The 27,678-nt window shown below is 37.2% G+C and overlaps 3 protein-coding genes across 4 annotated transcripts; 1 reads left to right on the top strand and 2 right to left on the bottom strand.

Annotated features, from left to right (window-relative positions):
• Window positions 1–154: 154 nt before the first annotated feature.
• On the bottom strand, window positions 155–4,560 carry LOC140782991 (uncharacterized). 2 transcript variants are annotated; one of them, XM_073129926.1, is made up of 6 exons: window positions 4,297–4,560; window positions 3,879–4,168; window positions 3,607–3,718; window positions 2,902–3,016; window positions 803–1,738; window positions 155–674 (listed from the first exon to the last, which is right to left on the bottom strand). In XM_073129926.1, exons 2-6 carry the CDS (start codon window positions 4,063–4,065, stop codon window positions 414–416), a joined length of 1,611 nt encoding a protein of 536 aa, XP_072986027.1. In that variant the 5' UTR covers window positions 4,066–4,168; window positions 4,297–4,560; the 3' UTR covers window positions 155–413. The 2 variants fall into 2 exon arrangements, with proteins under 2 accessions (XP_072986027.1, XP_072986026.1); XM_073129925.1 differs by having other exon boundaries at window positions 3,879–4,172.
• A 509-nt stretch (window positions 4,561–5,069) lies between these two features.
• On the top strand, window positions 5,070–17,244 carry LOC140782992 (ASC1-like protein 3). Its single transcript, XM_073129928.1, has 6 exons — window positions 5,070–5,486; window positions 6,453–6,661; window positions 12,537–12,692; window positions 15,754–15,939; window positions 16,015–16,193; window positions 16,798–17,244. Exons 1-6 carry the CDS (start codon window positions 5,370–5,372, stop codon window positions 16,815–16,817), a joined length of 867 nt encoding a protein of 288 aa, XP_072986029.1. The 5' UTR covers window positions 5,070–5,369; the 3' UTR covers window positions 16,818–17,244.
• A 5,577-nt stretch (window positions 17,245–22,821) lies between these two features.
• LOC140781568 (glycosylinositol phosphorylceramide mannosyl transferase 1) lies at window positions 22,822–27,678 on the bottom strand. The gene is made up of 5 exons (XM_073127607.1): window positions 26,860–27,678; window positions 24,947–25,343; window positions 24,391–24,554; window positions 24,216–24,286; window positions 22,822–23,159 (listed from the first exon to the last, which is right to left on the bottom strand). Exons 1-5 carry the CDS (start codon window positions 27,078–27,080, stop codon window positions 22,999–23,001), a joined length of 1,014 nt encoding a protein of 337 aa, XP_072983708.1. The 5' UTR covers window positions 27,081–27,678; the 3' UTR covers window positions 22,822–22,998.

Consider the following 27,678-nt stretch of genomic DNA (forward strand, 5'->3'; position numbering starts at 1 on the left):
GACCAGTTCACTTCCTAAAGCTAAATCAATAACACACTCTATGGGTCACGCCGTGAGAAAGAGGACAATTATAACCATTGAAGAGTACCTGGCGTAGGAAATAAGCATTAGCACCACTAGAATAAACCAGATCATTAGTGGACAACAGAAGAGATAAGAGGACAGGAAGGAATCTCATTAGGTTATCCAGTTGCTTCTACTGCCAATTTGTAGATGAAACTGATATATTTAAGGTCACAGACCCAAGTTAAAGCACCAATCAACAGTAACCGGCTTAATGGTTTAGACTTGTCATCTGTTGAGCAGTCCGGATTGCTTCTATTGCCAATTTGTAGATGAAACTGATATATTTAAGGGCACACACCCCAGATAGAGCACCAGTCAACAGTAATCAGCTTAATGGTTCAGACTTGTCATCTGTTGAGAAGTCCAGAAGGGGAGGACTTGGTCCCTTTCTCGCTGACAAAATCATCTTCAACTTCAGTTACATTCACGCAGATCATAGTATTATTGACACTTTGTTCAGAGCTGGCATTGCTGCTTGTAGCAAGAGGAGAGTCTGAGACACTAACTGGCCTGCTTCTTGTAGGGCCAGACCTCACACTGTACATGGAGGATGCTGGAATGTTCGTCATCAGTGGGCGTAAGTTGTTTGGGATACTGCGCCTTATATCCTGCATATACAATTTACTATCAGAACTATATCATAGAAACGAAATGCTAAAACAGAAGAATAGGGATAGTAAGCACATATATGCAAAGTTTAAGCAAATAACCAGCAAAAGATGAAAGACAAGTGTACCATATGCCTCAATGCCATATCTAGTGACTTTTTTGATAGTGTTCTCCCAAAGCCAGCACCATCTGGTGACACTGATGATTTCCCAGAAATATTGTTGTGATTTGACCTCTGATCATCTTGCTTTGGTGGTACTAATCTTCTCATGTTCACTACCCTTTCAACCATCTTATTTCCAATTTGAATTGGGTTTGCACTGTCAGCACCATTTACATGCGATCTACTTACTGTTGGAACAGAACACCCTTTGGGGGCATTAACATTTGGAGCTCTTCCTCTGGATGGAGAGCAAGACTGCCGTCTCTGTCGACCATTTGGTCCAGCCTCAACAGAAGAAGATCTAGAGCTAGGTGCTCTAGGTCTACTCCGAGAAGCAGAAGAAGGCCTTTCAGGTAATGATGTTCTCAGATTTGGAGGTGCATCAAGTGAAAAGCCAGGCATTTCAGAGGGTTTCCATGGCCTAGATCTTACAGTGGGGGAGCTGCCTCGAGATGGTACAGAACTTTTTGTAATTGTGGGGCCCGACTTTGTGAGAGAAGAAGACTGACCTGGTGGAGGTGAACTACCAATTTGAGTAGATGGGGTTGAAGGCCGTCTTGTTGGGGTTGCTGATCTCGCTGAAGGCCTATTTTGTGCTGGTATGGAAGGCCTTGATGTGGGTGTGGAAGATCTGACAGGTGTTGAGGATCTTGCTGGAGGAACTAAAGGCTTTGCAGGTACAGTTGCACGAGAAGTAGGAGTTGAAGCTCTCGAAGGTTTAGAAGAAGTGGCTAATGCCTGGCGTCCAGTTGGGGTTGCTGGTCTTGACGTATTATGATTGGGGCCTCCAGATGATGATGGCCTCCGAGTTGTAAGAGATGATGAACCCAAGCTAGAGGATGCTGCCATTTGTCTTGGCAAAGAATTGGTTCTTGACGAAGAATCTGAAGGATTAGCTAACTGAAGACAGAATAATACAAGAATACAAGGACATGAACGTCAAACCAAAGTTATGAAGCCAAGTGGCTATCTTTAAGAAATATAACATTTTGATATAGCTACTTCATTGCCAGAAATAGAATGTTATGATCAAATCTGCCCAATTAGTATGTGAATTTAAACTAGCTTATAATGCCCAAGCTACCACATGAAAAGAAAAAAGATTACAACATCAAAAGAACATGCACACATTAAATGCAACGGAGATAGGATAAGCAAACAAAATCTGCCCAGTTTCTTTAGTACTAAAATAATTCATCAAAGATAGCGCCTATAGGAAAATTCCAGATTGAAAAAATCACATAGATACTAACACAGCTAGAGAGATCAGATTAAATGCAAACCATAAACTTTTAGCAATGAAGAACAGCAACAAACTGCCTAAGTATCAATACAAATGAGATAAAACCATTGGAAGAAGAAACTTGCTGACAACAACCTAGTTAATCTTCATGCTCTAAAGAAGAAAAATTTTGGCAATTGAGAATCTTGCAAAGAGAAGCAAATGACCAATCAACTTAGGGTAATAAAAGACAGTATCTGCTGATACATAACTCAGCTTTTATGGTGAAGCAAATTGAAAAATAGCACAACATGGATAGGCACATTGATAAAATACATAACTAGCCATTCAACATTCTTGTGAAGTAAGAAAAGAAGGGTTTCCAATGCAATTAAGCATGCAAATTGTGAGAAATATAGAGGGAAAACTGATGAATTCTTTCCAAATATATAGAATATTTTTTCACAACAGTGCCAGTTTCTTTAGCTTGTAGAAATTTTCAGAGTTCCACATATTAATACAATATAACATTGTGTCGATAACAACCAAAAACATTAAGAGCTAGAAGCAGGGCAACATATTGAACATGGAATCAAGATTAAGGTCTAGCTGCTCAAATTACAGCAATAAAAAAAAAAAGTTTTCAGAAGGCCTTAACAGGTCAACCACCGGCTGACCTTTTATGAATACAGGAATTCACTACCACCAACAAACAAGATAAATCAGAAAGGTGCAGAAAACTGCACAAGTGCACCATATATATAGGAGCGTGAGAACACTTTAAAGCATGGCATGCACATTAATATAGAAGGACAAAAGCTGTATTAATCAAAGTGCTCACCCTTGATTTCAGAGCAGTGGGCCGAGATTTTGGAGTCACAATATGGCATCCAGGAGACTTTTTTGACTCAGCCTCCAGAGAAGGAAAAAGTGGAGTCCCAGGTGGCGTAAGAAGCCTGAGAAAAGAACGACATCTCCCAAGAACAAATTAAAAGAAGATTCATAACTCCTCACAATAAGTTCAGCATGACAGTAGTCCCAAAGTAGACAGCGGAGCATATGTTTATGTAAGTGCATGTTGAAGTTTATCCAACCATAAAAATCTAAAGTCTGCTTACTATTACTGAAAATAAGCCAAGAAGTTTTAGACAACTATCCTGCAACAAAGCAAAGTTGATGCATACTTCTGTGCATGCTAAATACTAAATGCAGTTGATCTTTAGCTCTATTAGCCTTTTACTATTCCTCAAAATAACTGAGAACATAAAAAGAGATTATTACGTTCTCAGGGAAAACATTTATCTGAAAATTATCTGACAACTAGGTTTCTAAACTATGAAAGCTACACATGCATGTTAGCAACTATCCAGGAGCTTAGAGAAGTCATTTTTTATCATAGGTTGAAGAATTGTGTCGGCACTCTCAAGTTAGCAGCGATAACTAGATTAAGCATACCTCTTTCTGCGCTAGTCAGTTGGGTATTCAAAACAAAAATAAAAATGCTATCGCTGACTCGTAAGAATAGTAGGAATGTAGGAGAAGTTACCAGTCATAGTCATTCTTATCACTGTCGGAGTTAAAGAAATCGTCTATTCCAGCCCTGCGTGCAGGGGTGGTAGACACGATCTTGAAAATGGGAGCACTCCCAGGTTTAGCCCCTGTGACAAAAAGGCGCAGTAGATGACCAACAAAGAAGTGAGCACAAGGAAATAGCAAATAGGGTTCACCCAAGCACAGGTGGGAGAAAGGGAAGTGATCAGGAGTAGGGGTGCGCCTCGGCGAAGAAATTCTACAGTAGAGGCAGAGAGAGAGAGATACCGAGTGGTGGATCGAGTTCCTCAGAGGAGTTGTGAAGGAGGAGGAGGCTATTGCTTCGTTCCTTCTCCTTGTCACGCCTGCGCATTTCGAGGAAGAGGGCCAGCTCCTCGTCCTTCTCCTTTATCACTGCTCCCAGGGTTCTCCCACTCGGCTCACTTGCTGACCCCCTTACGCTCCTCCGATTCATCTCTCTCTCCTCTCCGGACCAAGGCAGAGCAGCTGGCTCCCAATGGGTCCTGATCTTACTTATCCAACAGCTAACTCCAATATCATCAGCTCACCCTAGCTACCTACCTTGAAGAAGAGCAGAAGAATGAGGGGGAAGGCAATGAGCAACATAGATCTCCCATTGGCCGAGCAGGAAAGGAGAAGACGAAGCAAGACAGAACAATGTAGGCAGAGAGGGGGAGGGGGATACCTTTTGAAAAAAAAAAAAAAAAAAACCATTGCGCTTCTCATCGGCTACTGAAGGCGAGCGAGCTACCACGGGACAACGAGAGAGTTCTGTTTTGTTGGATCTGACAACGAAGCGAGAGAGGGTGGAGAGATTTCACCAGGTATATCTGCCCACTCCTGCCGTTTTCGAAGGATTAAGGAGAGAAAGAGAAGGGAGGAAGAAAAAAATTTAGCGAGAAATGTGGGTGGGAAAAATTTAAGGTAAGCTTAGTTCCTTCCAGTGTGCAAGGACTTTTAAGGACCTCAGGTCACATTTTATCCTCTTTCACCTCGGATTTGTAGGAAATTACGAGACATACCTAAACACAACCACTTGTTAGACTTAGACTTAAATTCACTCTACCCTATAATTGTATAGATAGTATTATTCATTTACGATTATATTCAAACTGATTATTTTTAGAAAAATTTAAATTTGAAAATATTTATTAAAAATACATTTTAAATTTAAATAAGCTTGATCGCATTTTAAATAATAAAAATACGACTCCAATTGAATCGCATTTATTATATTTATATCATTTGAATTTATTAGTATCATCTTAAATATGTTGAAAATTTTATTTAATTATCTATAAGTTTGTATTTAAAATAATTAGACTTTTTTTTTAGTGTAGAGCGACAAAATAAAACTATAGTTCTATATAATACTGAAAATAAATTTAAGTTTAACCATTTGGAGGTAAAAATGTAATTTCTCCGTTAATTTATTATCCCACCGTCCAACATTCTCTCAGATCCATCCGATCAAATCTCGGTCTCTCCTCCTCCTCAGTCCTCGCACACAAACACACCTGCACTCTATTTTCCTCCGCCAATAGTTAGAAACCACAACTGCAACCGCAACCGCGTTCCTTTCCCCCTTCTTTCTCTCACCCCCCAATTCGTCCCTCTCCCGTGTGGCCGTGTCGAGTCTTGTGTTCTCGTCTACGCGATTCCATTCCCGTTGTCGGTGGGTTGGTTTGTTGATGCGGCTTCGTCTCCTTCGTCCCGACCAACCGCAATCGCCGAGGAAATATCATAAGAATAGCAGCAATGGGATCGATCTGGAGCGTGGGCGATGGGCCGGAGCTGAGCCATATCTCCATGGCTTTCTTCTTTGCCCTCGCCTTCTTCTGTGCCCGCTTCCTGCTCGACCGCTTCCTCTACCAGGTACTACCGACTCGCCATCGCAAACGCCGACCCCTTCCTCTCTTCTTGATCACTTCTTGCTTCATTCCTTTTTACTATTTTACTTCCCTTTAACATTTACTTCTTGCTTTCTTCTTTCTTATGGGATCTTGATCTCTCTCTGAGCACTCACTGTGCGTTGATAGTCATGCACGAGATAAGGGCTTCCTGGAAGCCATGTGATCTAAAACTTCATTTTTCCCTTTACTTTTTTCCTTTTAAGGGAAAAGATGGAGCAATCCAATTTATGGTTTTTGAACACCTCCACGTGATCTATAGCTTTATGGATATGCTGTCTTGATTTGGACCATGATGTTTATATCCAGCATAGATACGTATGATACCTGCATTGTCCTACATAAGAAGAACTATTTATTCGTTGCAATTATATGAAGATCTTTTAGTTCCTATACATATATTTGAAAATTTGCTGCAGGAACAACAATTATTTTTACACCTGTTTGCTAGTGTATAGGTCTCTTTTGTTTGTAAATATAAATATCTTTTGTTTTGGCCTTTGGGTTTCCGAGATCCAACCATTAGTATGTTATTTCACGTCTCGGCATACTTATGAATGCAAAATAATCCAAAAATGCTTTTTTGAGGCTTTATTCTCAAACTTATTGCTTACTAATATAATGACATTTCTTTTATATATTCGTTATCACCTCAATGCTGATTTAATGCATACTTTCTGCTCAAATTTAGATGAATTCATCTAATTTTTATTATTTAACATCAATTTCATGCATTTCCACCTGGTGTTTCGTCAATTTTCATAGTAGAATTGCTACTTATCCAAGGATTTCAATTTACAAATGGTTTCTCGGAGAATGTTCTGTCATTTTGCAATACATATGGTCTTCACTTTTGTCTATGTGGTCATCAGTTTTTGTATACTTGAGCATCTTACTGTAAGATTCTTATGTACAACTATGTTCAATTTAGCCTGTCGCTATCAGAATGTTGAGCAGTAAGGCTGGTAAACTGATGAATGATGATACAAGGCAGTCCAAGATTTTGAAGTTTTCTGAGTCAATGTGGAAGCTGACATATTATGCAACTGTGCAAGCATGGTTTCTTTTGATAATGCAACAGGAGCCTTGGTCATTGGATACAAAGGAGTACTTCAGAGGGTGGCCAAATCAAGAATTGAAGTGAGTTCAAATTTTCCCTTCCTTCCTATTGTGCTTTATTTCCCTTAGTATTCTGGTAGTTCATAAATGTTTGATGACATATAACTAGGTAAGGGTATAATCCTCAATAATATGCACACGGGTTTCAGTTGCTTGATTCATCTTCTTCAACTTTTTTTGCTGGTTATGCTTTTAATGATAAACCATGTTTGCCATTGCTGGACCATGGAGGCGATGATTCTGCTATAATGGTTTGTTTCCCATGTAAGTTCAGTATTTGCTGGAACTTTGTCAAAGTGGACAAAAGAGCAATCGGTTATATGTTATACCATGTTTCTGCAGCATGTTCATTCTTCATGTCATATTGTCATTCATAGTTTATCCATGCCACAAGATGTAAAAGTACTGGTCATGGAGTCCATGGCAGACCCAAAAGAAGTCAGCAAAAACAAATAAAAAAATAAAAATAAATAAAAATGATCATTCCACAACATGCAGAAGTACTGGATTTGACTCACAAAACAACCTCTCTGATGAGATTAAGGGTGCATATGACTTGCCCTTCTCAGACCCATACTGGTGGTAACAAGTAACAACCTTTTTCTCGACACCCTTCTTTCTTTGTAGTTCTTCTGAATAGGTCATGTTTGCAGTTTGCACCAATCAATGGTGGAGTTTGCATGTTGTGTGCACCACTGATCCATGAGAATCAAGGAAATAGGAATCCCACACTATCTCAATTTATTACCTAGGAGAAGTATATAGGAAAATAGATTGAAGAGCGAGAAGTGCGTGACTTATAAATCGCAGGTAAGTGGTCATTTTCTTCCTGTGGGAATTAATTTGCAGCAGCATCTCCGTTATATATATAAAAGTGGTAGTTTGCAATTGATATAATCACCTAAGAGGAAGGATACCACCCAGACATTGCCACTGTATAACAGTTTTCTCCTTGCTGTGACCTAAAAGGAGGATATCCAATCATTTAGTTAAAACTTCCATGTTGCAATGTCATCTGAATGAATTGAGAGGTGCACTTTCTGGGTCACTTCTTAGTACCACCCAAACTAAATAACCCAAACATCAGACCTGCACAATCAATAATTAGTGACTTACAAGAGTTAGAATTTGCTTCTCTGACATTCACTTCCAGTGATCAGTTGTACACTTTATCATGCATAAATTGGTTATACCAGTAGATTGTAATATGAATATCCATTCCATTTCAAGATCATCATGTGGTTCTCATGGCCCTTGTGGAAGTTTAAATTTAGGTTTAGAATGTCTTGGAGAGCCTTCTTTCTGACATTGAAGAGTATCAGTGAAGTGGTTATCAAAAAGTGAATGGGTCTCTAAATGGTGTTGATCTTATCCTCATGCCAAATTAAGACATCTTATGTCATCAAATATTTCTGCATGTACTAATTTTTGTTTCCACCTGTATCTTCTTTGTGATAGGATGTTGTATCATGTAAACTGCATCATATTCCATCTTTTAGAAGAGATAATATTTTTTTTTCAAGATGTGTATGAGTGGATTAGCATGGACAAGTGGACTAGCTTGTATGAAGTTTGAATGGATGAAATTTCACTTCACATTGATATAGCAAGTTACTTCAGCTATATGGATTCGTTTCTCCATTCATCTCTATTTACTGCATCTTTTTGCATCAAATTAAGCTCTATCATATCTTTTTTTGACCATTTGCCCCCATGTTATTTTGGTCTTCCCCTCCTTCTTAGGAACCTTCTATTTGAACGACACCACTCTTTCATACTGGTGCATCATGTGGTTTTCCATCAGAGATGTCCAAATTTCTTATTTTATTCTGTGTAATATATCCTCTACTAACTTTTGCCTAATATTATAATTCCTAATTTTATATTACCTAATAACGCCACACATCCACCTTAAAATCTTTGTTTCTTCTATATTCAAACTTGAATATGTCGTTCTATAGTGCCCAACATTCAGATTTGGAAGAACAATTGGTATGTAGCCATCTAATAAAACTCTCCTTTCAACTTAAGGGGTACATGACAATCACACAAGACACTTCAAGCTCTTCTCCATTTTAACCATCCTGATTTAATCCTATGTGTAACATACTCATCAACATCTACTTCTTGAACTGTAAATGAAAGGTAATGAAAATACTCCCTTTTAGGTTTTCTTGTCCATCTAAAATGATTTTATCTCCATAATTTTGATGCATTAATTCACTAAAATTACACATGAGAGAGAATGATCTAAATTGGACACTTAGGCCTTGTTTAGTTTGAGGCACATGAGAGAGAATGATCTAAATTAGATGCTTAGGCCTTATTTGGTTTGACGCTAAGTTATGAACTAGATTAGCTAGCCCCACTTTGTAGTCTTCATTTAGATACTTTGAACTAGGCCAAAGTAATTTGTTGTTTGGTTCTAAATTAAGCTAAGTGTGTATTTATTATTTGTGATGTGATGTGAAAAAATAGAAAAAGTATACTATACAAATTTTATGGACGAAAATTCCATTTTATGTCATGATAATATTATCATTATTATAATATACAAATATTATATGGTGTATTATAATATACCAATATTATAATATATATATATGATAATATTATAAGAGTACAATATTATTATATATAAATATTATAATATTATAATATAAGCTCTTCTTCTGTACTATAGAGTTAATTATTTATCAATCAATTTAATAAAAATCTAACGGTTAAGATCCTCAAGGATATAATAGGAATACAAAAAGATTAAAAGATATTACCTGTTCAATAGGTAATTATTTATTTTTAAAATATATTACCTTGCATATTATTTTTTGACAATTATATTATCTTAATAATTTATCAAGTAAAAGATATATATATTCTTAACTGAGAGTAATGTAAATATATCAGAATAAGGGTATTGATGTCTTTTTATAATTAACTTGATGAAAGTTTAATTAAATTTTATCTCTTCAATTATTTTTTAATTATTTACATATATCTCTCATTAATTTAAGATTGATTTAAACTAAAATTTAATAACATATAGAGATAGAAAATTATGTTTAAATTGAAGTCTGTCTCCAAAGAATCAAATTTAAATTGTTTAGTATTAAATGATATCTCCTATAATTAAGGCATAATTATACATATCACAATCATATCTAAGAAAAAGAAATCTTAAGGGAAGAAAAAAAACGTGTAATCCGGAAGTTAGACATACGTAATCTAATCTTCTTAATTAATATGCCATTTTTTTAATGTAATTTGGTTTTGGAACCTTTACCAGGTATGAAATTGGGTATTATAGCCATTAGATTAAGATTATAAATTTTAAAAAGGTAATTAAATTATTTCCCTTATAATATATAAATATTATAATATTATAATATATGTATATTATAATTTGTATGTTATATTATTATAATATTTGTATATAATAATACTATACTATTATAATGTTCATATATTGTAATAGTATAATATTATAATAGGAATTTTACAAATCACACCTTATATTTTATCTATTTCGTGATTCACATCCCGTCTTTAAGGTTTTTGTAACTCGACCCCTATTTTTTTTCTTATAATTCTCATTTAACACACTCCATTAATTTAAACGGTACCAGCAAAAAAATATTCCGTTATAATATATAAAATAATTTATAAATGCCTAAATTACTCGTGCCTTCTTTAGAGGAGGGGTAGAGAGGAGGATAATTTAGTAAGTTAATTGATATTAGTTAGTCAAAATAATATTAGGGTGTTAATTAAGAATTATAAAGAAAAAAGAGAGGTCGGATTACAAAATCGTTAAAGACGGGTGTGAATTACAAAATAGATAAAATGTAGGGTGTGATTTGTAAAATACTCTATTATAATGTACAAAAGTTATTATATTATAATATTATAATATGTATTTGTGAGCTTAAGTGTATATTTGTTGACTTATATAATATTTATAATAGTCACTTGCGGGCTCAAGTGCATATTTGCATGGTGTTTATAATAGTTATTTGTGGGTTTGTGGGCTTAAGTGTATATTTGCCGGCTTATGTGATGTCTATAATATTCATTTGCAGGCTTAAGTGCATATTTACTCACTTATATGGTATAATAGTCATTTGCAGGCTTAAGTGTATATTTGCTAGCTTATTTATAATAATTATTGTGGGCTTAAGTGCATATTTGCTGGCTTATATAGTATTTATAATAATTATTTGTGAACTTAAGTGCATATTTGCTAGCTTATATAATGCTTATAATAATTATTTGCAGGCTTAAGTGCATATTTGCTGGCTTGTATAGTGTAGAGAGAAGATAGAGACTCGATTGGACATAATTTGCATATTATTTTAATATAAAATATGAATATTTTGGAAGGAAAAAGATACGAGAGATGAGAGATAAGATTGATAAAATATGAAATAAATAAAGTTAAGTCATGTTAAGGGTAAAATTGAAATCAATTTAAACTATTTATATATTAGTATTTATTTAGGGAATGGATATTGAACTAGATTAGGAAAAAAATGACAATTTGTTGTTTGGTTACTAAACCAAGTTAGGGGTCTCTAAATTGGTTCAGAAACCCCTACATGAACTCAGAGAGTAAACAAGGCCTTATATCACTGGCAAACTTGACGAACTTCTTCAACTTTTAAATATTTTCCTTTTTGACTAGAAAAATTGTTTTCTAAGTGACTCCACCAAAAACTCCAGCTTCTTATAGGTCAAAGTATCGAACATCCTAGGGTGAAAGGATATTCCTAGATTCGCTTAACCGGCTTCTAGAAAGATAAGGGTCACAATTATTTCTAGAATGATTTAATATATTGATCTCTAAGGGATTGAATGTTGTGCCCTTGTTAATATTGTTGCTAACTTGATGTCCCTAGGCTCAAGTGTTATATGTTGGCGATCGATCTTTACCTAGTGAAATATCTTTCAGACAAGAAAATTCCTTTTCTTAACTCTATTGATTTTCACAAAATCACACCAAATTATTCTTTGACTTATGTTCTCTTGTCAATTCATGCCTTCTTGATGCGGCCCAGAGCTAAAGGGTACCCAACTAGGCTAAGCCAACACCAAATGGGGGGATTGGGTTTGGATTTAGCCTCGGCGTGCTTGCATGGTGGATATGGGGGTGTCTCAGGCTGTGATGGGGTGAGTTTGTGCATGGTTGACGGCTGACTAGTGGTGGAAGGACCGTAGGTAGGATTATAGCATCACATGACTCAAGGAGAAGGATGGAAAGGGCTTGGACACGGAAGATGCTCTAGGTCAACTTAGGGATTTGCGCAGGTTGACTGTGGGAGGAGTCCTGGGCTTGTACGACTTGTGGATAGGATAAGGGTTCAGGAGAAAGTCCTAGCATGTGAGAAGCTGTGGAAGAGGCGACCAGGTGCCGGGGAGTTTAAATTTTGAAAGGGGGCTGAGAGTCCTAGAGCTTGGAGAATCTTGGTTAGCAGCTGGAGCTTGGTGTATGCTAAGAGAGCCAGCACAAAAACTAGGGACATGGGGCTTGCGGCTGGTGTTAGGGTTACAGAGAGGATAGAGGGATGTGGACATGAGGTGGACAAGGATGAGGATGGTAGGTTTGGTGATGGCTTGTGGAAGGATGCTCACATTGGGTGGTGGTGGTGATGGTCTGTGGGAAGGATGCTCATGTTGGGTGGTGGCGATGCTTGGTTGGGTGGAGATGGCAGCTAGGAGGAGGCTAGGCTAATAGTAGACTTGACTTAGGCTGGTGATCGAGTTTATTGGTAGTTAATTTACTACTATTGTGCTTTGTTTCAATATCTGTTAGAAACTACTCTGGAAGTGTCTTATCATTTATATTAATTTTAAGTAATTTTGTTGACTACCTTTCTTTGTTCATTTTCTGTTTGCCTAGGTCTTCGTTGATGCTTTTCTATATGTGCCAAGGGGGATTCTACATGTACAGCATTGGTGCGCTTGTTGCATGGGACACTCGCAGGAAAGATTTCTCTGTTATGATGTCTCACCACATCATAACTTCAATTTTGATTGGGTACTCATATATGACAAGGTATCTATTTTCAGAGAAATTAATAAACCATCTAGTTCTTATATCTTCCAGCTTCTTTTCTCATTTCCTAGTTTCTGAGTTTGGATTCTTCCTCTATATCTATGTCTTACAAGGATGCATTTGTTTTTCTTATCAAACTTTTGAGAGATCCTATTCTGACTAGTTTCTCCTTGCAATAACAAAGTTAGTGATTTTTTTTTTCTTGTCTTCTCAATGTTCTCATAATCCCGTTTCTCATAATAGTCATTACACTTAATAGTCTTCATATTATGTTTCCATGTCCTAAGATGTCTTCCAACTCTGTGTTGCAATTAATTTCCTTCTGCTAGCTGGAGACTATTCGTACAGAAGCAAATGTTTTAACTCTTCTCAGCTCTTCAGTGGTGCTTGTTTTGTACATGAATGTTCATAAATAGACTCAAAAGTAGATGAGTTGGAGATTGGTATGTACAGGTAGGAGAGCAGAGCACAAGGCAATCTTTCTGTGCAGATCATATTATCTTCTGATTTCTGAAATTCATTCCTATAAGCTGTGATGCTATTGAGTGCATCTTAATTTTTGTGATATCATTACTCTTCTTGAGCCTGGTTCCCTCTGTTTTCAATTTCCACAGTTGATGGCAGGGACATTTTCTCCAATTAGTAAGCAGCTTTTGTGCTTGGTTCAAATACTTTTGTTTGATATTAGGACTAATGAAGTCCTTCAAACTATTTCAAAACATTCTATTCGAATCTTTACAAATTTACGTCACATGAAAGTTTGAGAAGCAGCCTCAATTAGACAAACTTAAAAGTACTGTATAATATAGTACCTGGGAAGGGCAACATATTCACACTAGAATTTTGAAAAGGTAAATGGGGATGCATATTTTATATTAAAATTATTTACTACTTGCTTTTTTAATGTGTCCTTGATTGACTAAGTTCTTTTGAAGGTTTTGAAAAATGCTATGCTTGGAGGCACAAATTTTTCCCATTAAAGTAATGTTTAAATTCAGGGAAGTTCTCTTTTTCTTCAGGATAACATCATGTTGGCTAGAGGTGCATGATGAACTATGCTATTAATTATCAGCCTAATGGGACAGAAAAGGTGAATGCAAGATAACCTTTGAATTATTCAGAGATATGACATGGGAGGGATTCAGGACACTCGTTTGGAATAAAAATGATGTTGGATGTACTGATGTAGGAACCTTCCCTATTAAATATCTAACTAATGGATGTGCAGAGCCCACAGAAATATTATATTTAAACAATCTTCTAGGACAGAAAAGAAATGTTTTTCTTGTTGAGTATTTGATCTCGCTACCAGATTTGTAATATTAGAAGAATAACTTTTTGTTAGAGGAATGAATCTCAGTATCATAATTATCATAACCAGACATTGACCCTGTTAGAGGTTGGGTTATTGGTTCAACCAATGAGTCAAATATTTTAATAATATATATATACTTTTAAAACATTCTAATTTATAAAGACTAAAAAGTTATCTATAAAAGCAATATAATTATATTTCATCTATTATTTAGTTCTTTTTAACTAATCTTTACGCTTAGTACATCAAAGCATATAACTTATACAAAACCATATCTTAATTACACTTCTAATTTTTCATAAATATAATTATTTTAATTTTAGGACTAAATTATCCTTGGGATGAATAATAGAATAATTGAACATTAAGGATAAATAGGTAATATTGGAAAAGTGAGCAACCCGGTGTGTTCAGAAAGACCCATCCGAGTTGCATGGTTTGCGATTAATATGTCGGGTAGGCCAGTTTTTAATAGGTCAATTTTTTTTCCAGTTCTACAATCAAATCAAATCGGTTTGGTGGTCAGTTTACCGGTCTAGTTCGGTTCTAATAATTATGCTCATTATACATAGTGAAATATCCAAAACCTGCTACGTGAGGATGCCCTCACCTGAGGTCACATGGAGATCAAGAGGTCGGTATTTACAAAGCAGCAGAAACAAGAGCAAGGCCACAAGCCACTACAATCTAGAAACACACACATACATGCTAGAAGTAAAATACATTAGATACAAGCCTACTAAGTAGTACTACAATAAGAAAGAAAAAGGCCTAATGTCTCACTAGATAATTTGGTCGCCAAGAAGTCTATTATAGGTGAGCCTAATGCTCAATAATTGGCAAGAGCCTCGTGCATTATAGCATATAAGTACGTATATGAAATAAGCAGGTTATGCAGATAATTGTGACATGCATAAGATCAATATGTAAAAATATTAAAATACATCACAGACATACCAAGATCCATAGATGTACCCCTCATCTCCAACATTTGGTCCATCAGCCATTACATATACTCAGCCATAAAACTCGCCCCCAAGTGGGAGAATAGATCTTAGCGTTAACATTGCATACCTATGCACCGAACAATTGGTTGATTATTTGTGCTCACAGACAAAGAACCTTAGTCGTGGCCCCATCACCATAGTAAACATTCACACACTGCGTGTCAGTGCGAGAATGTATAACACTGAGCCACTACACTCTGGAACAATACTCTTACCTGTGCCTATTGGGTAGCGTTAGGTCTACTATATTATCCTAGCCTCTCAATACTCATATCTGCTACCCAATGAGGTTTTTCTCTTGCCTGTTGGTAGTATAATCGTTTGTTTATGCCCACTGGGATTTTGATCACCACTCAAGAAATTCCTGCTTCCGACCTCTTCCTAATTTTCTTTTACCTTCTCTGCTGTTGTGCACTTTATGTTTTGATTAATTATTTTTCCTTTTTAGTTAATTGTTTATCTTGTTTCTACCTTTTTGCTCTTCTCACTGTTTTGTTAAGTATAATTCAAACAGCTACTCTGGATGCTATGATCAATATTTGTAATACTTTGGAATATTTATATGCCTCTAAAGTGTGCCTCAAATGTATTGCCTGCCAGTGAGGTTTAGCTATGGCATTTCTTCCTCTCACCTTTCAGTCTTACATCTTTGATTAACGTAATATTTTTTGATAGACATATAATAACTGCTGATCTCGAGGACAGAAAGTAATAAATGTTAATGGAAGTGGTTGTGCAGATTTTTCCGGATTGGAACTATTATCCTAGCTCTTCATGATACATGTGATGTATTTCTAGAGGCAGCCAAATTATGCAAATACTCAGAGCGGGAGATAGCAGCTAGCTTATGCTTTGGACTTTTCGCAGTTTCATGGCTTTTGTTACGGCTAATATACTTCCCTTTTTGGATAATTAAAACCTCAAGGTCTGTTGCATAATTTATCTGCATCCTTGTTAATTTCTCAGTCTTGTGTCTCACCATTTTGATGATTAATTTCAGCTACCAGTCTATAGAGTCCTTGATGATGCTGGAAAACTTTCCCATCGCTTTATACTACATTTTCAATACAATGCTCCTCACTTTACTTGCATTCCACATCTACTGGTGGAAACTCATATGCTCAATGATCATGAGGCAGATGAATAACAAAGGACAAGTAGGAGAGGATGTTCGTTCAGGTAAGAAGATCCTACTTAATGAACATGCATTGGAATTTTGAAGTGGTTTAATTCAGGTATCAAATCTATTAGGCAATGGAAGTGTCTGATTATCGGAAATCTGCATTAGTTTTAAGTGGAAAGCAAGCTGTCCTCAAATGATTTCTGCTAATATATTGCCATCATATTAGTATTGTCACATCATCCAGTAATCAAACTGTTGTTCGATTAGAGTTTTCAAATATGACATTCTAATCTAGATATTTTCAAATTATTTTATGTAAATTTAGAATGGTTTGCTGATAGGATGTTGATCCATCATCGAAGATCCTGCTGAATATCAATTACTTAAATATTGGTTGGCAAATTATATCTCTGCTATGTTTATGGAGGTTAAGTTTTTTGTTATAAAAAGGACTATTAGTCCTCTTCACAGTGGTATTGTAAAAGATCCAAATGAAGCTACCTGGTGATTTAACTATTCTGCTTGTTTTCTCATAACTTGGAAACTATGGTTGGATTCTGGAGGGTTCTGTTTTTTATTCTTCATCTATTAAACTTGTGAAGCTTGAAGTAGACTACTCTTTGTACTTCTTTGAATGATTTCTACTCTATCCAAATACAGATTCGGAGGATGGAGAATAATCACAAGATCAAAGTTAAGGAGTTGGATATACCAATTCTCTTGGGGTAATCGCTCAACTGTATCCATGATGCAGAGCTGTATTCATCTACCCTAGCCAGCTATTAGCATAGTTCAAAAACTTCTCTACCTACAGGGTTTGTTCTTTCTCTGATGCGGACATGATCTCAGATTAGAATGGGAAAGTGGGTGCAGAATTTATACATGTAATGAGTATAGGCAAGGACAGGTGTTCTGATTGGGTGTCCTCTCTCATTCTTCGTTCTTGTCTCAGAAGAAAATGATTTATATTTCTCCGATGTAGATGAGGTCTGTTTGTAACGGAGCTTGCTTCTTTAGCTTCACCGCCATGTAGGTTTACTCTTGACAAACAAAGAAATTGATGGTCTACCAAGTTTTGAATATGAAGACTCATTTTTTCTAAACTAATTGAATTGTATATTGAACTTCTATTCCTGGCAACGCTTGCAAATGTAGCTGAAGATGACAGAACAACCTTGACCTCTGAGGAATGTTTTTGCTGGATATCTCTATAACTTCTGTTGCTGTTTAACTGCAAAAATCTTGATTTAGATACAAGTGTACAAATATCACAATACAAATGAAGATGATTTCTTATTGTCTAGCTTTTTGCTTATTTATGATTTGCTTGTTTTGTTTTTTTTCCCTATTCTGCTCTTTATGGACGGTGCAGAGACCTGCCTCATAAAACTTGATAATCAAAGTTCTGATTATAATAGACACGGTCACACGGGGGAGCGGAAAGAGCTTTGCTTTTCCGAGAAGATGGTCAAGCAAAATCCATGGGAAGAGTGCAGGGCCTTTTTTGTTGTATTTTATGGCTAGCTTTACTTGCCATTTTCATGTGTTTTGACAAAGGTAGTATTAATATTGCAAATATTGACCTGCATGAAGTAATGGTGGAGAGAAAAATATTTGTATTATTGCATTGTATTGTATAGAGAGTGTTTTGCGGAATAAAACCGAGATAAGTTTCATATAACAGTTTTTCCTGTTTTATGTTTTCATTGCAAAATCATCTAATTTTACTATTTTCTGGTTTATTTTTTCTTTCTTTTTTAAAAGAAAATGATGATAGTATTTTGATTCAGAGGCGTTTCTCTGTAAAGGGTATATATAATAGTATAGGAAGCATCTAAAAGTATATCTTTTGGGTTCAATTTGACACAGTACTAAATGCCTTGTTTGAATAAGAAACACGGGAGGAACACGACGAATCACATGAGATACATACACAATGGATCACATACTTTCCTCTATTCCTCTCTAACATTACAGTTGTTCATCTCTTTCTTAAAAAATAAAAATAAAAATAAAAACAGATTAAAAGTGATTGTTATTTGAAGCATTAATTTGACCCATTTTCACCCCCAGGGTAAACTCCTCGGATCAAGTTGGGCATGACACTTAGAGTTAAGTGGCCTCGATTTACCATACATATGATTCTTTGGACAAGAGTCTCCCATGTCATTTGCATAATGCTATGCCCAAGGCTCGAGTGCACGAGACAAATTTGCGAAACGATGCCCACTTCAGGTAATGTTGGCGGCTTGAGGCCAACAACATTATGGGGGTGGGGATTTGGGAGATTTCTCCTATGCCTCATTAGCTATCTCTCTAGTGGATGGACTAAATAGACGATAAGGGACAATCTAGCGACGGATTGGCCCACCGAGAAGGACAAAACTAGCTTGGCATGCGATGCTATGCCAAAACCCTTGGCAGAAGAAATCTTAGGAATTCGTGGGCTTTAATGTGCAAATCGATGAAAGAGTTGCAAGATCCATGGAGCTAGGCCAAGGACGTAAGTGATAGAGTGCTGGACTAAAGAGGCATCAGCGGGCATCCTTGAGAGTGGTAGGTGTTTTGTTATCTATCTTGCGAAGGACGAAGCTTAGGCGCGGAGCACCGCAATAAATGTATGCAATTGCAGGGCATGTATTTAGCTGTGGACAAATGCAGAGCATGTTAGCTAAACTTGTAGCAAAGACTAGAAAGCAATGCACATGAGTCGTAAAGAAGGCCCACGAGCATGAGAATGCGAAGGCTGTGGTGGCATGCGTGGAATAATTTTCCAAAGACATGTTAAGTCAATTGTGGAATACACACACTAGTACGTGGTAATAGATAGCAATCTTGTGGATAGAAATGCGATCTAAGCTTGCAGTATCGACATTCCTATGCGGCAATGGTTGTCTAAGGTGTAACACCCGTATATATATATATAAAAAAAATGTTAGCGCACGCGCCATGCACGTGCACTCTAACCGCAGCGCACGCGCTTAGTGCGTGCGCTGACTCCTTCTTCCCCCTCCTCTGCCTCTCGTAGTCAGTTGTGAGAGGTGGGAGAGAAGTGCGCCGGAGTGGAGTTAACTCTACTCCGTTGCCCTCTCCACCTCTTCTCTATTTGATCTCTACTCCTTCCCCTCGAGTTTCCTTCTTTCGCAACTTTCTCTTCTTCGCTCTTCTCTTCTCTCTTTTCTCTCCCAAGCCGTCGAAGTTCTCGTCGCGGGCAGCAAGTCACCGGAGCGCTGGCAATCAACCAAAACCCCCTCACCTTGATCCTCAAGTTAGCCTTCATCCCCTCTTTAGTTTAATTTGAAAATAGCCTAGTTAATCATGCGTAATTAGGATTTATTTTTCGTCTGCCTTCGCCGGAGAAATTCGCCAGCCAACGACCTTGGGTCGACAACCCACCGATTTGGAAAGTTTCCCGCTTCAACCCCTTTGCTGTGGGTACCCAAAATTGGGTACCCACAGGGCGCGAGGGAGGCGATGCCATGTCGCCTCCCACCGTCAGGTTTCTTTGGCACAAGCGGCCACCACTGGCGGTGGTGGCCTCACTCGTCAACCTCGATTGACCCACATCTTCACTTAGAAGAGGTAGGTACCCGAAATGAGGGCTTCGAGCCCACCTAGCACTGAGTTGAAATCTCCATGGCCGCCGGCCATGGAGTTCCTCAACTCTCACCCTCCGGCGGCACTGGCCAGAGGTTCTGATCACTCTTGCACCCAAGTCGACCTGGGGAGGAGTTGTCGGAGCTAGGGGCTGCCGGTGACGGGGATCACCGGCGACACCCTTTCTCCTCTGCTTTTTTTTTCTCTAGCGAGGAGAAGGTGGGGATTGGGCCAACCCCCACCGTTGGACTATGGCGTGGGCTGCGCTGCAGCCCAGGTCCTCAGGCCTTCTTCTCTAAAGTCTCGGTGGACTAGTCCACCCCCCTTAGTTTCTGGTGGGCTGCGGTAGGCCTCCTCATTTTGTCGGACTGGGCTCCTCATTTTGTCGGACTGGGCTCTAGAGCCCAGTCCACCATCTCACCCTGCTGGACTAGGCCCTTGAGCCCAGTCCAGAGCACATTAGAACCTAGTGGGCTGCGGTATGCCCGTAGCCCACCTCCTCATTCTGTTGGACTGGGCTCTTGAGCCCAGTCCACTATCTCTAGTCTAGTGGGCTACAGGTAGGACTACAGCCCACACACTCTCTCTCTCTCCCCTAATTTGCTGGGCCATGAGCCCAGCCCAACCTTTAACATTTTAACCCTAGACTAATTTATTATAAGTCTGTTATTTTTCTTAAATTCTGTTAGCTACATAAATTGTAATTATTATAATTTTCTCAACCATGTTATTAATAAAATTAGGAATTATACAAAATCCAAATAGGTATTTGAATTTATTAGTCTTTTCAATTATCTTCATACTTATAATGTGAACGACTCTAAATGATAATATCTCGGACCTAGAAAATCAAACGTAAATTTATACAACAAGATAGTTAGTTTATAAGTCCATTAATCTTATGTTTATTTTATTTATAAATTATTAGATTCAATATTGTGCGGGAAGGATCTTGAAATTCAAGAAGGGCCGACTGATTAGGAGAGTAAGACGGATTCCAGAAATATTCCAAGCGAGTAAAATTCTATAATAGTCTATGAAAAATGCATACTTATGTCATTTCTTACCTGTAATAATTAAATGGCGTTTTCTTATTTGTGAAAATTATATGACATTTCATATTTGCATTTAATTACATGTCAATTCTTACTTGCATTATTTATCACTTAATACACATGTATGATAGACTCTATATTTGTTTATAATATATGTTATTGTGATGATTATGTTAAATAAATAATAGAGGTCATGGCACCACGTGCATATATCATTGTTAGTCAAGTCCCAGTTAGGCTGTGCACTTTTACCCACTCAACCCGGGGTTAAGGGTAGAGTGTATATTATATAGTATTATATTAGCGGTCTACACCTGAGGTCGGTAGCTGGTGGAGCATTCAGGTGATTACACTGCCCTAGTTGGAGACTAGTCTAGTATGATATTAGAAAAGATGATTGAGAGGTATGGATTGTAGTTCTAGCGATACCCAAGGACGCAGGGTCAGAGCGTCTATCGAGTTGTGTGCTCTTATCAGCCGTATGTAATGATTTTGCTCTATGCGATGATTACTAGAGCGATGATGATGAGCCTACGACTGAAGTGCTTAGTCTGATGGCCACAGACAATCGGTCATATGCAGCGTCATTAGGCATGTATGGGCAATAATACCGCTAGTTGACTAGTCCCCCTCGATTTTATGGTGATTTGTGAGATATGTTATTGTGACTCGACTTCTGTGTGGATTTCTATATAAAATGAGCTATAATGATGAAAGTTATTAAAAGTCATAATGTACACTTTCTCTGACATGTTTTGAGTTGCATTTTTATTTATCATGTAATATTCTTAGATTATTATTGTATTTTATTTGCTGGGCCCCGTGCTCACCGCCATTTTGGTGGGGATGCGAATATCGAGGAGTAGCAGATTCATTTTAGTTCCTCTATTTTAATATTTGTTTATTCTATTATTTTTTTAGTTGGACTTAATCCCTGCGAGGGTGCGTTGGACTTGTATTTCTAGAGGCTTGTTGAGGCCTGTGATAATGTAATTCTTGATTATTTGTTGGATTATTATGATATTTCTTGACTTATTCAGATACTTGGTGAGATTATTTCACTGACAAGTCACGTGGGAATCACGTGGAAATTCTCCACGTGAGTAACACGTGAATTTTGGAAGGGGTGTTTTAATAAGGACCTTTTGAAACACGTGGTGTTGCAAATTCTTGTTTTCATATATGTAGACAAAGAACTTTGGAGATCGACTTTGCAGAGCGACTGATAAGACTTAGGAGTTTGGTACTTAGCTTGAGAACATGATTATGATTGGGACTATTTCTTTGGGGTGCCCAAATATGGAATACCCTCAAGGAGATTTTATGAAATGGCATTATGTCAGCCCTATTGAAAAGTTGGAAGTGTGTCGAAAATATAATGCAGCAGCGCCAAGAGAGGAGCGAAAATATACTGCTAGGCACCCTCACCTTGTTAACTTTAGCTAAAGTATTTCCATCAATCTTCCTAAGCTATATCAAGCTTGTAGCGTCCCTGAGAAGGGCTAAGTGCTGATGAGAATAAGAGGCCAAGGTGAAGCGAGTTTGCAGCGTTCCCGAATTGAAGCAGTTAACGAGACACATACACTTTGTTATGTACTATAATACCTACATAAGCTTTTAAAGTACATAAGCCAATCAAAATCTCTGGGTATATATATACAAATGATGTATCAAGTCCAACACACATAAATCTGTGGATCAAAGTGAACATTGATGGTTTTCTTATTAACTGATCAATAGTTGGTGGAGCTGATTTTATAATCCAGTAGACTGATTGTAAGGCATTACTTGTAGGTTGCAGAAGTGGACGCTATATACCACTTTGTACTCTTCTTTTTTCTTTTTCTTTTTTTTTTCTTTTGATAAAATACGACTATGTACTTGGTCACAGAAACTATCAGTATTTTCAAACAAAGATCAGTTAGCAATTTCCCAAAACGTGTTTAGTTTCTTCATGAAGGATAGTCCTCACCATAAGAGAAGGAAAAGAAGGCATTAGATTTCATGAAGAAAGCAAGCAAGCAATCACAAAGAAGCAAAATATAATACTCTCCATTATGTGCAATGTAAATCCTAGAATTTTCTTCTATATGTTTCTAACAACATGATACAAATAGATTGATCCCTAATCAGAATGAAGCACAGGAATGAGGGGATAGAGAAGAACGAAACAACAGAAAATGAGTAAACTTATAGGAACATCTGAAGATCACCAAAACCAACTCCTGCGGCTATCAATAGCCTTAACACTGCTTGCTACCAAAGGCATACCACCATAAATTTCAGCAAACACATTGAGACATTGAGATCGCCGCCCACTGTGACCTCCCAAGCTACTGATGCCAGTTGATCCAATCTCAAATATCCTCCCTGTAAACAAATTTAATTAGCAAAGTTCTGCATGTTACATAACTGAACAGTAGCACAAGATAACTAATAAGAACTGTCTCATCCCTAATGTATAGACTCAAAATCCTAACATGTAGAGTGCCATCGTAGTAAACTCAAAAACCTAATAAAGTACTCAGTCTCTGTCATTCAGATCTATGCAAGATGCATACCTTGCCATACACCAACAGAAAGTATGAACAGAGGCATGTATCCATACACTTAAGGGGAATTGTCAGGTTTTTTTTTTCTTTTTGTGACAGATATTTGCTTTGAATTTCAGAACCAATGTCAATTAATTTTTTCTTTATCTTTTATATACATGATAGAACTTATTTACAGATCAACGTAAATATAACTAACATATTGTTTCTGATTAAAGAAACCAACATCTATACTTAATAAGATCAATATTAAAAGTACATCCTCGAATTTGACAAGCTTAAAAATCTGAGCGGTGAAAAGATCAGTAATACTAAAGATAAACAAGGTTTGAGCAGACACAAAAGCTTTGTGCTTTTGTGGTAATTTGTACAGTCCCAGCTGAATGCATATGTCATTGTTGCACTATTCCATGCCTCACTTCTCAATTCTCATAAAAGCCTCATTCCGGAGCCATGTAACTTGTTAGTTTGTAGGAATTCACAGGGGCATGTTGTAAATAATGACGTGTATGCTTTAAGCAAAATTATGCAAGGTCAGAGCACAGACCGGATCCAAACAGATTCTAGCCATCGACAAGAAAGATGCTTAATAAATTGAATATGAAGGATGGGCAGCTGAGTGATAAATTCATCAAAGTTAAATATTGCAACAAATGAATAGAAACTGGAACAGAAAATACATGAAACTTCTATGTCAACTCGCTCTGCTACTACTATGAAGGTTTTGATAACAAATATTTGCACTCATCAGTATGATTTAATCCTATTATGGTCAGTTGAACAACAGTTTAGTATTTCACTTAAAAAGGAAATTACAATTTAACAATGAATTATAAGTATACAAAGATCAATTCTAAAGATATTGCCTCCTGACCTTTAACCCATATAGGAGGAGCATCAGTTACATTTGCAACAAGCAAAGACATTGCAATATCTTCACAATTCCTGCAATATTAGTGGCACAAACTATTATATCAAAGATTACATCAGAAAATTAAAGTCAATGCTATTTTATCAGAACCTACAACCAACAAGCTGGTCATGCAAACCTGTTTTCAGTCACATAATCTCGAATAAATGCGGGCATGTGATTTGTGTACAGATCAAGATACTGCTTGTGGAAAAATGCTGCCTTCGAGAGAATCATACTATAGGAACCCATCCACCAGACAGACCACCAGCCTCCATACCTATAATTTTCTATAATGGTTCCCTGCATAATAGTTTCTCACATCAAGGAATAAATCCTGATGAAATCTAGCAATTTGAAAGGACAAAACTTGCTAATTAAATTTGCAGTTCTTGGATTGTAGTCGAAATAAGCATCTGATTTAAACAAAAAAACAGGCATTTAAAGGATTATAGATCTGTGGGAATTCAATGTGCAAGATTATGAGTTGATACACAACAAGTGTCGATAAAATACCAAAGAAATTTGACAACTTGAGGATTTCATAGAGAAAGGTCCAGTTTGTTGACATAACTTATCATTATGGAGATTAACACCTTCATAATTCAAGTTGAGAAAGGTCCAGTTTGTTGACATAAATTATCATTATGAAGATTAACACCTTCATAATTCAAATAGAACTTTGATAAACATACCGACTTATCTGACCAATGTACGCGGGGTACAAACCCCACCATTGTTGTAGGTGCACTACGCCACACAGTGAAAGCAAATTCTACAGATGAGCAAGGAAATATGACATCATCATCAATGGAAAAGATGGCATTTGTCCTCAAGTCCTTTATTTCCTTGAACCTATTGTTGAGACTGTCTTCCAGATTCACATCAAATCTTACTTCAACATCTCTGCCACCTTGAGAGTTTGATTTTGCAGCTTGGCTTAGATCATCACGTAGAGAATTTGTTGGTGGATTAGGCTCACTCCAGACAATGTGAATCGAATCAACGCCAGCACAAGAGGCATAATGAATAACAGATTGCTTCAGAAGGTCATTTCTCTTCCATGTATTAATCACTACAGTGTAACATTTCCTATACAAAGAAAAGGACTATAGCATTTAGACAGAGATATAGGTTGGTTGAGAAGCAAATAATGGAAGATTCTTTGAGATTATCCAGCTATATATCTACTATAAACAAGTTGAGACTGGTAAAGAAATAGATGATGCATACAGTCAAACTCCATAAAAGGGATAATGATAAAAAGATGATGTTTCAGGACAAGTGAAGAACAGCAATAATGAGGAGAAGAGAGAGTCTTTACATAACTCTACTTCCAAAAAAGTTAAGGATGAACTAAACGTGCATATCTACCCAGTTAATAACCATGTCCTTTACAAGTGCTTGAAAAGAAAGCGCAGAGCTAAAATGCCACAAGTCCAGGCTATGCTTAAATTTTACAGAAGTACTTATAAACAGCATGATTTGAAAAGAAAAGGATAATTAAAGTTCCAAAATTGACCCGAGTAGGAACATGAAAATTCAAGGCCCATAAGACAGGGTAGAAGGAGATGAGAGGGTTTAAGAAGACTATTGCAAACATAGAAGGCCGACCAGAAATAGAGGACGATCTCAACCTAGTGGTTAAGTAGCATAAAGTGTTATATAGAAGGAATCAATAACGTGAGGGAGGAAAAGACTATTAGTTTCAGAGGATAGACCAAAGCACTGAGCTCTTGATCTTGAAGAAAGGAACTTAGAAGAATTGTCCCAAACTGGGCTCGTTTCCTACTACTACTCACTGAACTATCAAAGTTGGAATACCTTGTTAACTGGGAGTATTATATCCTTCCTGGTTATCATCAGGGATATAATACTTCTTTAGATTAGACCTAGTCATCTTGACCCACAGCAAGAAAATGGCTGCCAAAATAGTTTGTTTTCAGTAGAAAGCTATTATATGTGAAGCACTTGATCTCGTAGAATCACACTTTCTAACATAAACAAAAGGCTTTCCTAGAAATAATGAATCTTATTATTCTGGGCAACTGGGTTTAAATAGCAATATATGCATATGAAACTAAGTAGTCGAATAAATATGTCGACATACATTGGTATTATATGTAATCCTTGGTTTTCTATACGCTACCGAACGTGCCATGCGTCAAACTACTAGTTAGTCAGAAGAAGATTTCTTGCTCCGAAAGAGATGTTCGAAAAACAATTAGATCCAAGAATGCAAGGATAAAAAAAAATCACTTTCTCAGTGGAAGAGACGTACAAGACTATGGAAGATATCAAATTAAAGATCCCTAAGTTGAATCAAGTTGTCAGTTCTGTGGAATTTAGTCGCAATCAAAATAAGAAAAATGATAAAATGTCATCCGAGTTGAACCAACCACAGAAACAAGAAACAAAGGCGTTAGGAAAGACGGGGAAAGATCAAACAAGAAGATAAAAACTGAAAAAGAAAAATAAAAAAAGTCTAACACAACTATTAGTCAAAAATATTTATTTGGTTAAAGAAATTGGGAATGAAGAGAAGAAATAATAATAATAATAATAACAACAACAACAACAACAACAACAACAATAAGATAAATCATACCCGGGTGGAGGCGTGGATCCGAGATGGGAAGATGGTTGCCACAAACCAGCAGTGAGGAGGATGACGTAGAAGGCAATGCAGAAGCAGAGGAGTAGCCTTATCTTGGCCGATCCCACAGAGAGCTGACGCAATCTTAGCGACCACCTCCGCCCGAGGAAAGAGGAGGAGGAAGGGCTCGCTGTTCTCATCGCGGCAGCTCCTCGCCGTCCCAACTCCACCATCTCCTCCTCCTCCTCCTCCTCCTCTCTCTTCCAACATTCCACCACATGCGCTTCCCTTCCCGTTTTTTCACCCCCCTTCTTCCCCGTCTTTTTTTTTCCTCTTTCTCTAATGTGCAAGAAGACAGGAAAGAATTTATAAAAAAGAAAAAAGAAAAGAAAGAAAGAAAGCCAAGGAAGGCGATTCCTTGCACTGTAACTTCTAGCTTTTATATCTTCTGATTCGTGCCGCTTTAATCTTCGGACGAATATTGTGATGCGAGCGAGCGAGCGACAATTGTACTGAGAAAAGGTATACAATTTAGAATGGAATAGGGAGGGAGGAAGAAGGTAGATAAAGTCATAGAGATGGGAGAGCGAAGGAAGTAAGTGGCGATGAAAACTAAGATGCACTACCTAGTAGTAACAATAGGACATAAGCAGATCACTGATGGGCTTTAAAAAAAGAATTGAATGGCGTTATTGAATGGCGTATGGTTTGAAAAACGACTTTCTCCGTACCTTGTTGCCAAACTAAAAAGTCCAACCGCCCTCCCAGTCCCAGCAGTCCCAGCAGTCCCAGTCCCTCCTCTACTTTGTTGTGCGTGTTTTTGTTGTTTTG

This window comes from Typha latifolia, chromosome 2 (assembly GCF_019914945.1).
Source record: "Typha latifolia isolate L0001 chromosome 2, TyphaL0001v2, whole genome shotgun sequence".
Lineage (NCBI taxonomy): Eukaryota > Viridiplantae > Streptophyta > Magnoliopsida > Poales > Typhaceae > Typha > Typha latifolia.

Excerpts from the sequence above, each read along its gene's own strand:
- LOC140781568 (XM_073127607.1), bottom strand. The coding sequence starts at position 27,080 with ATGGTGGAGTTGGGACGGCGAGGAGCTGCCGCGATGAGAACAGCGAGC. Across the intron at positions 25,344-26,859 it reads GGATCCACGCCTCCACCCGG|GAAATGTTACACTGTAGTGA; the intron begins GTATGATTTATC and ends TTCTTTGTATAG. Across the intron at positions 24,287-24,390 it reads GATTATGTGACTGAAAACAG|GAATTGTGAAGATATTGCAA; the intron begins GTTTGCATGACC and ends CTAATATTGCAG.
- LOC140782991 (XM_073129926.1), bottom strand. The coding sequence starts at position 4,065 with ATGAATCGGAGGAGCGTAAGGGGGTCAGCAAGTGAGCCGAGTGGGAGA. Across the intron at positions 3,017-3,606 it reads GATAAGAATGACTATGACTG|GCTTCTTACGCCACCTGGGA; the intron begins GTAACTTCTCCT and ends TTCTTTTCTCAG. Across the intron at positions 675-802 it reads ATATGGCATTGAGGCATATG|GATATAAGGCGCAGTATCCC; the intron begins GTACACTTGTCT and ends TTGTATATGCAG.
- LOC140782992 (XM_073129928.1), top strand. The coding sequence starts at position 5,370 with ATGGGATCGATCTGGAGCGTGGGCGATGGGCCGGAGCTGAGCCATATC. Across the intron at positions 12,693-15,753 it reads GGGTACTCATATATGACAAG|ATTTTTCCGGATTGGAACTA; the intron begins GTATCTATTTTC and ends GTGGTTGTGCAG. Across the intron at positions 16,194-16,797 it reads AGGAGAGGATGTTCGTTCAG|ATTCGGAGGATGGAGAATAA; the intron begins GTAAGAAGATCC and ends ATCCAAATACAG.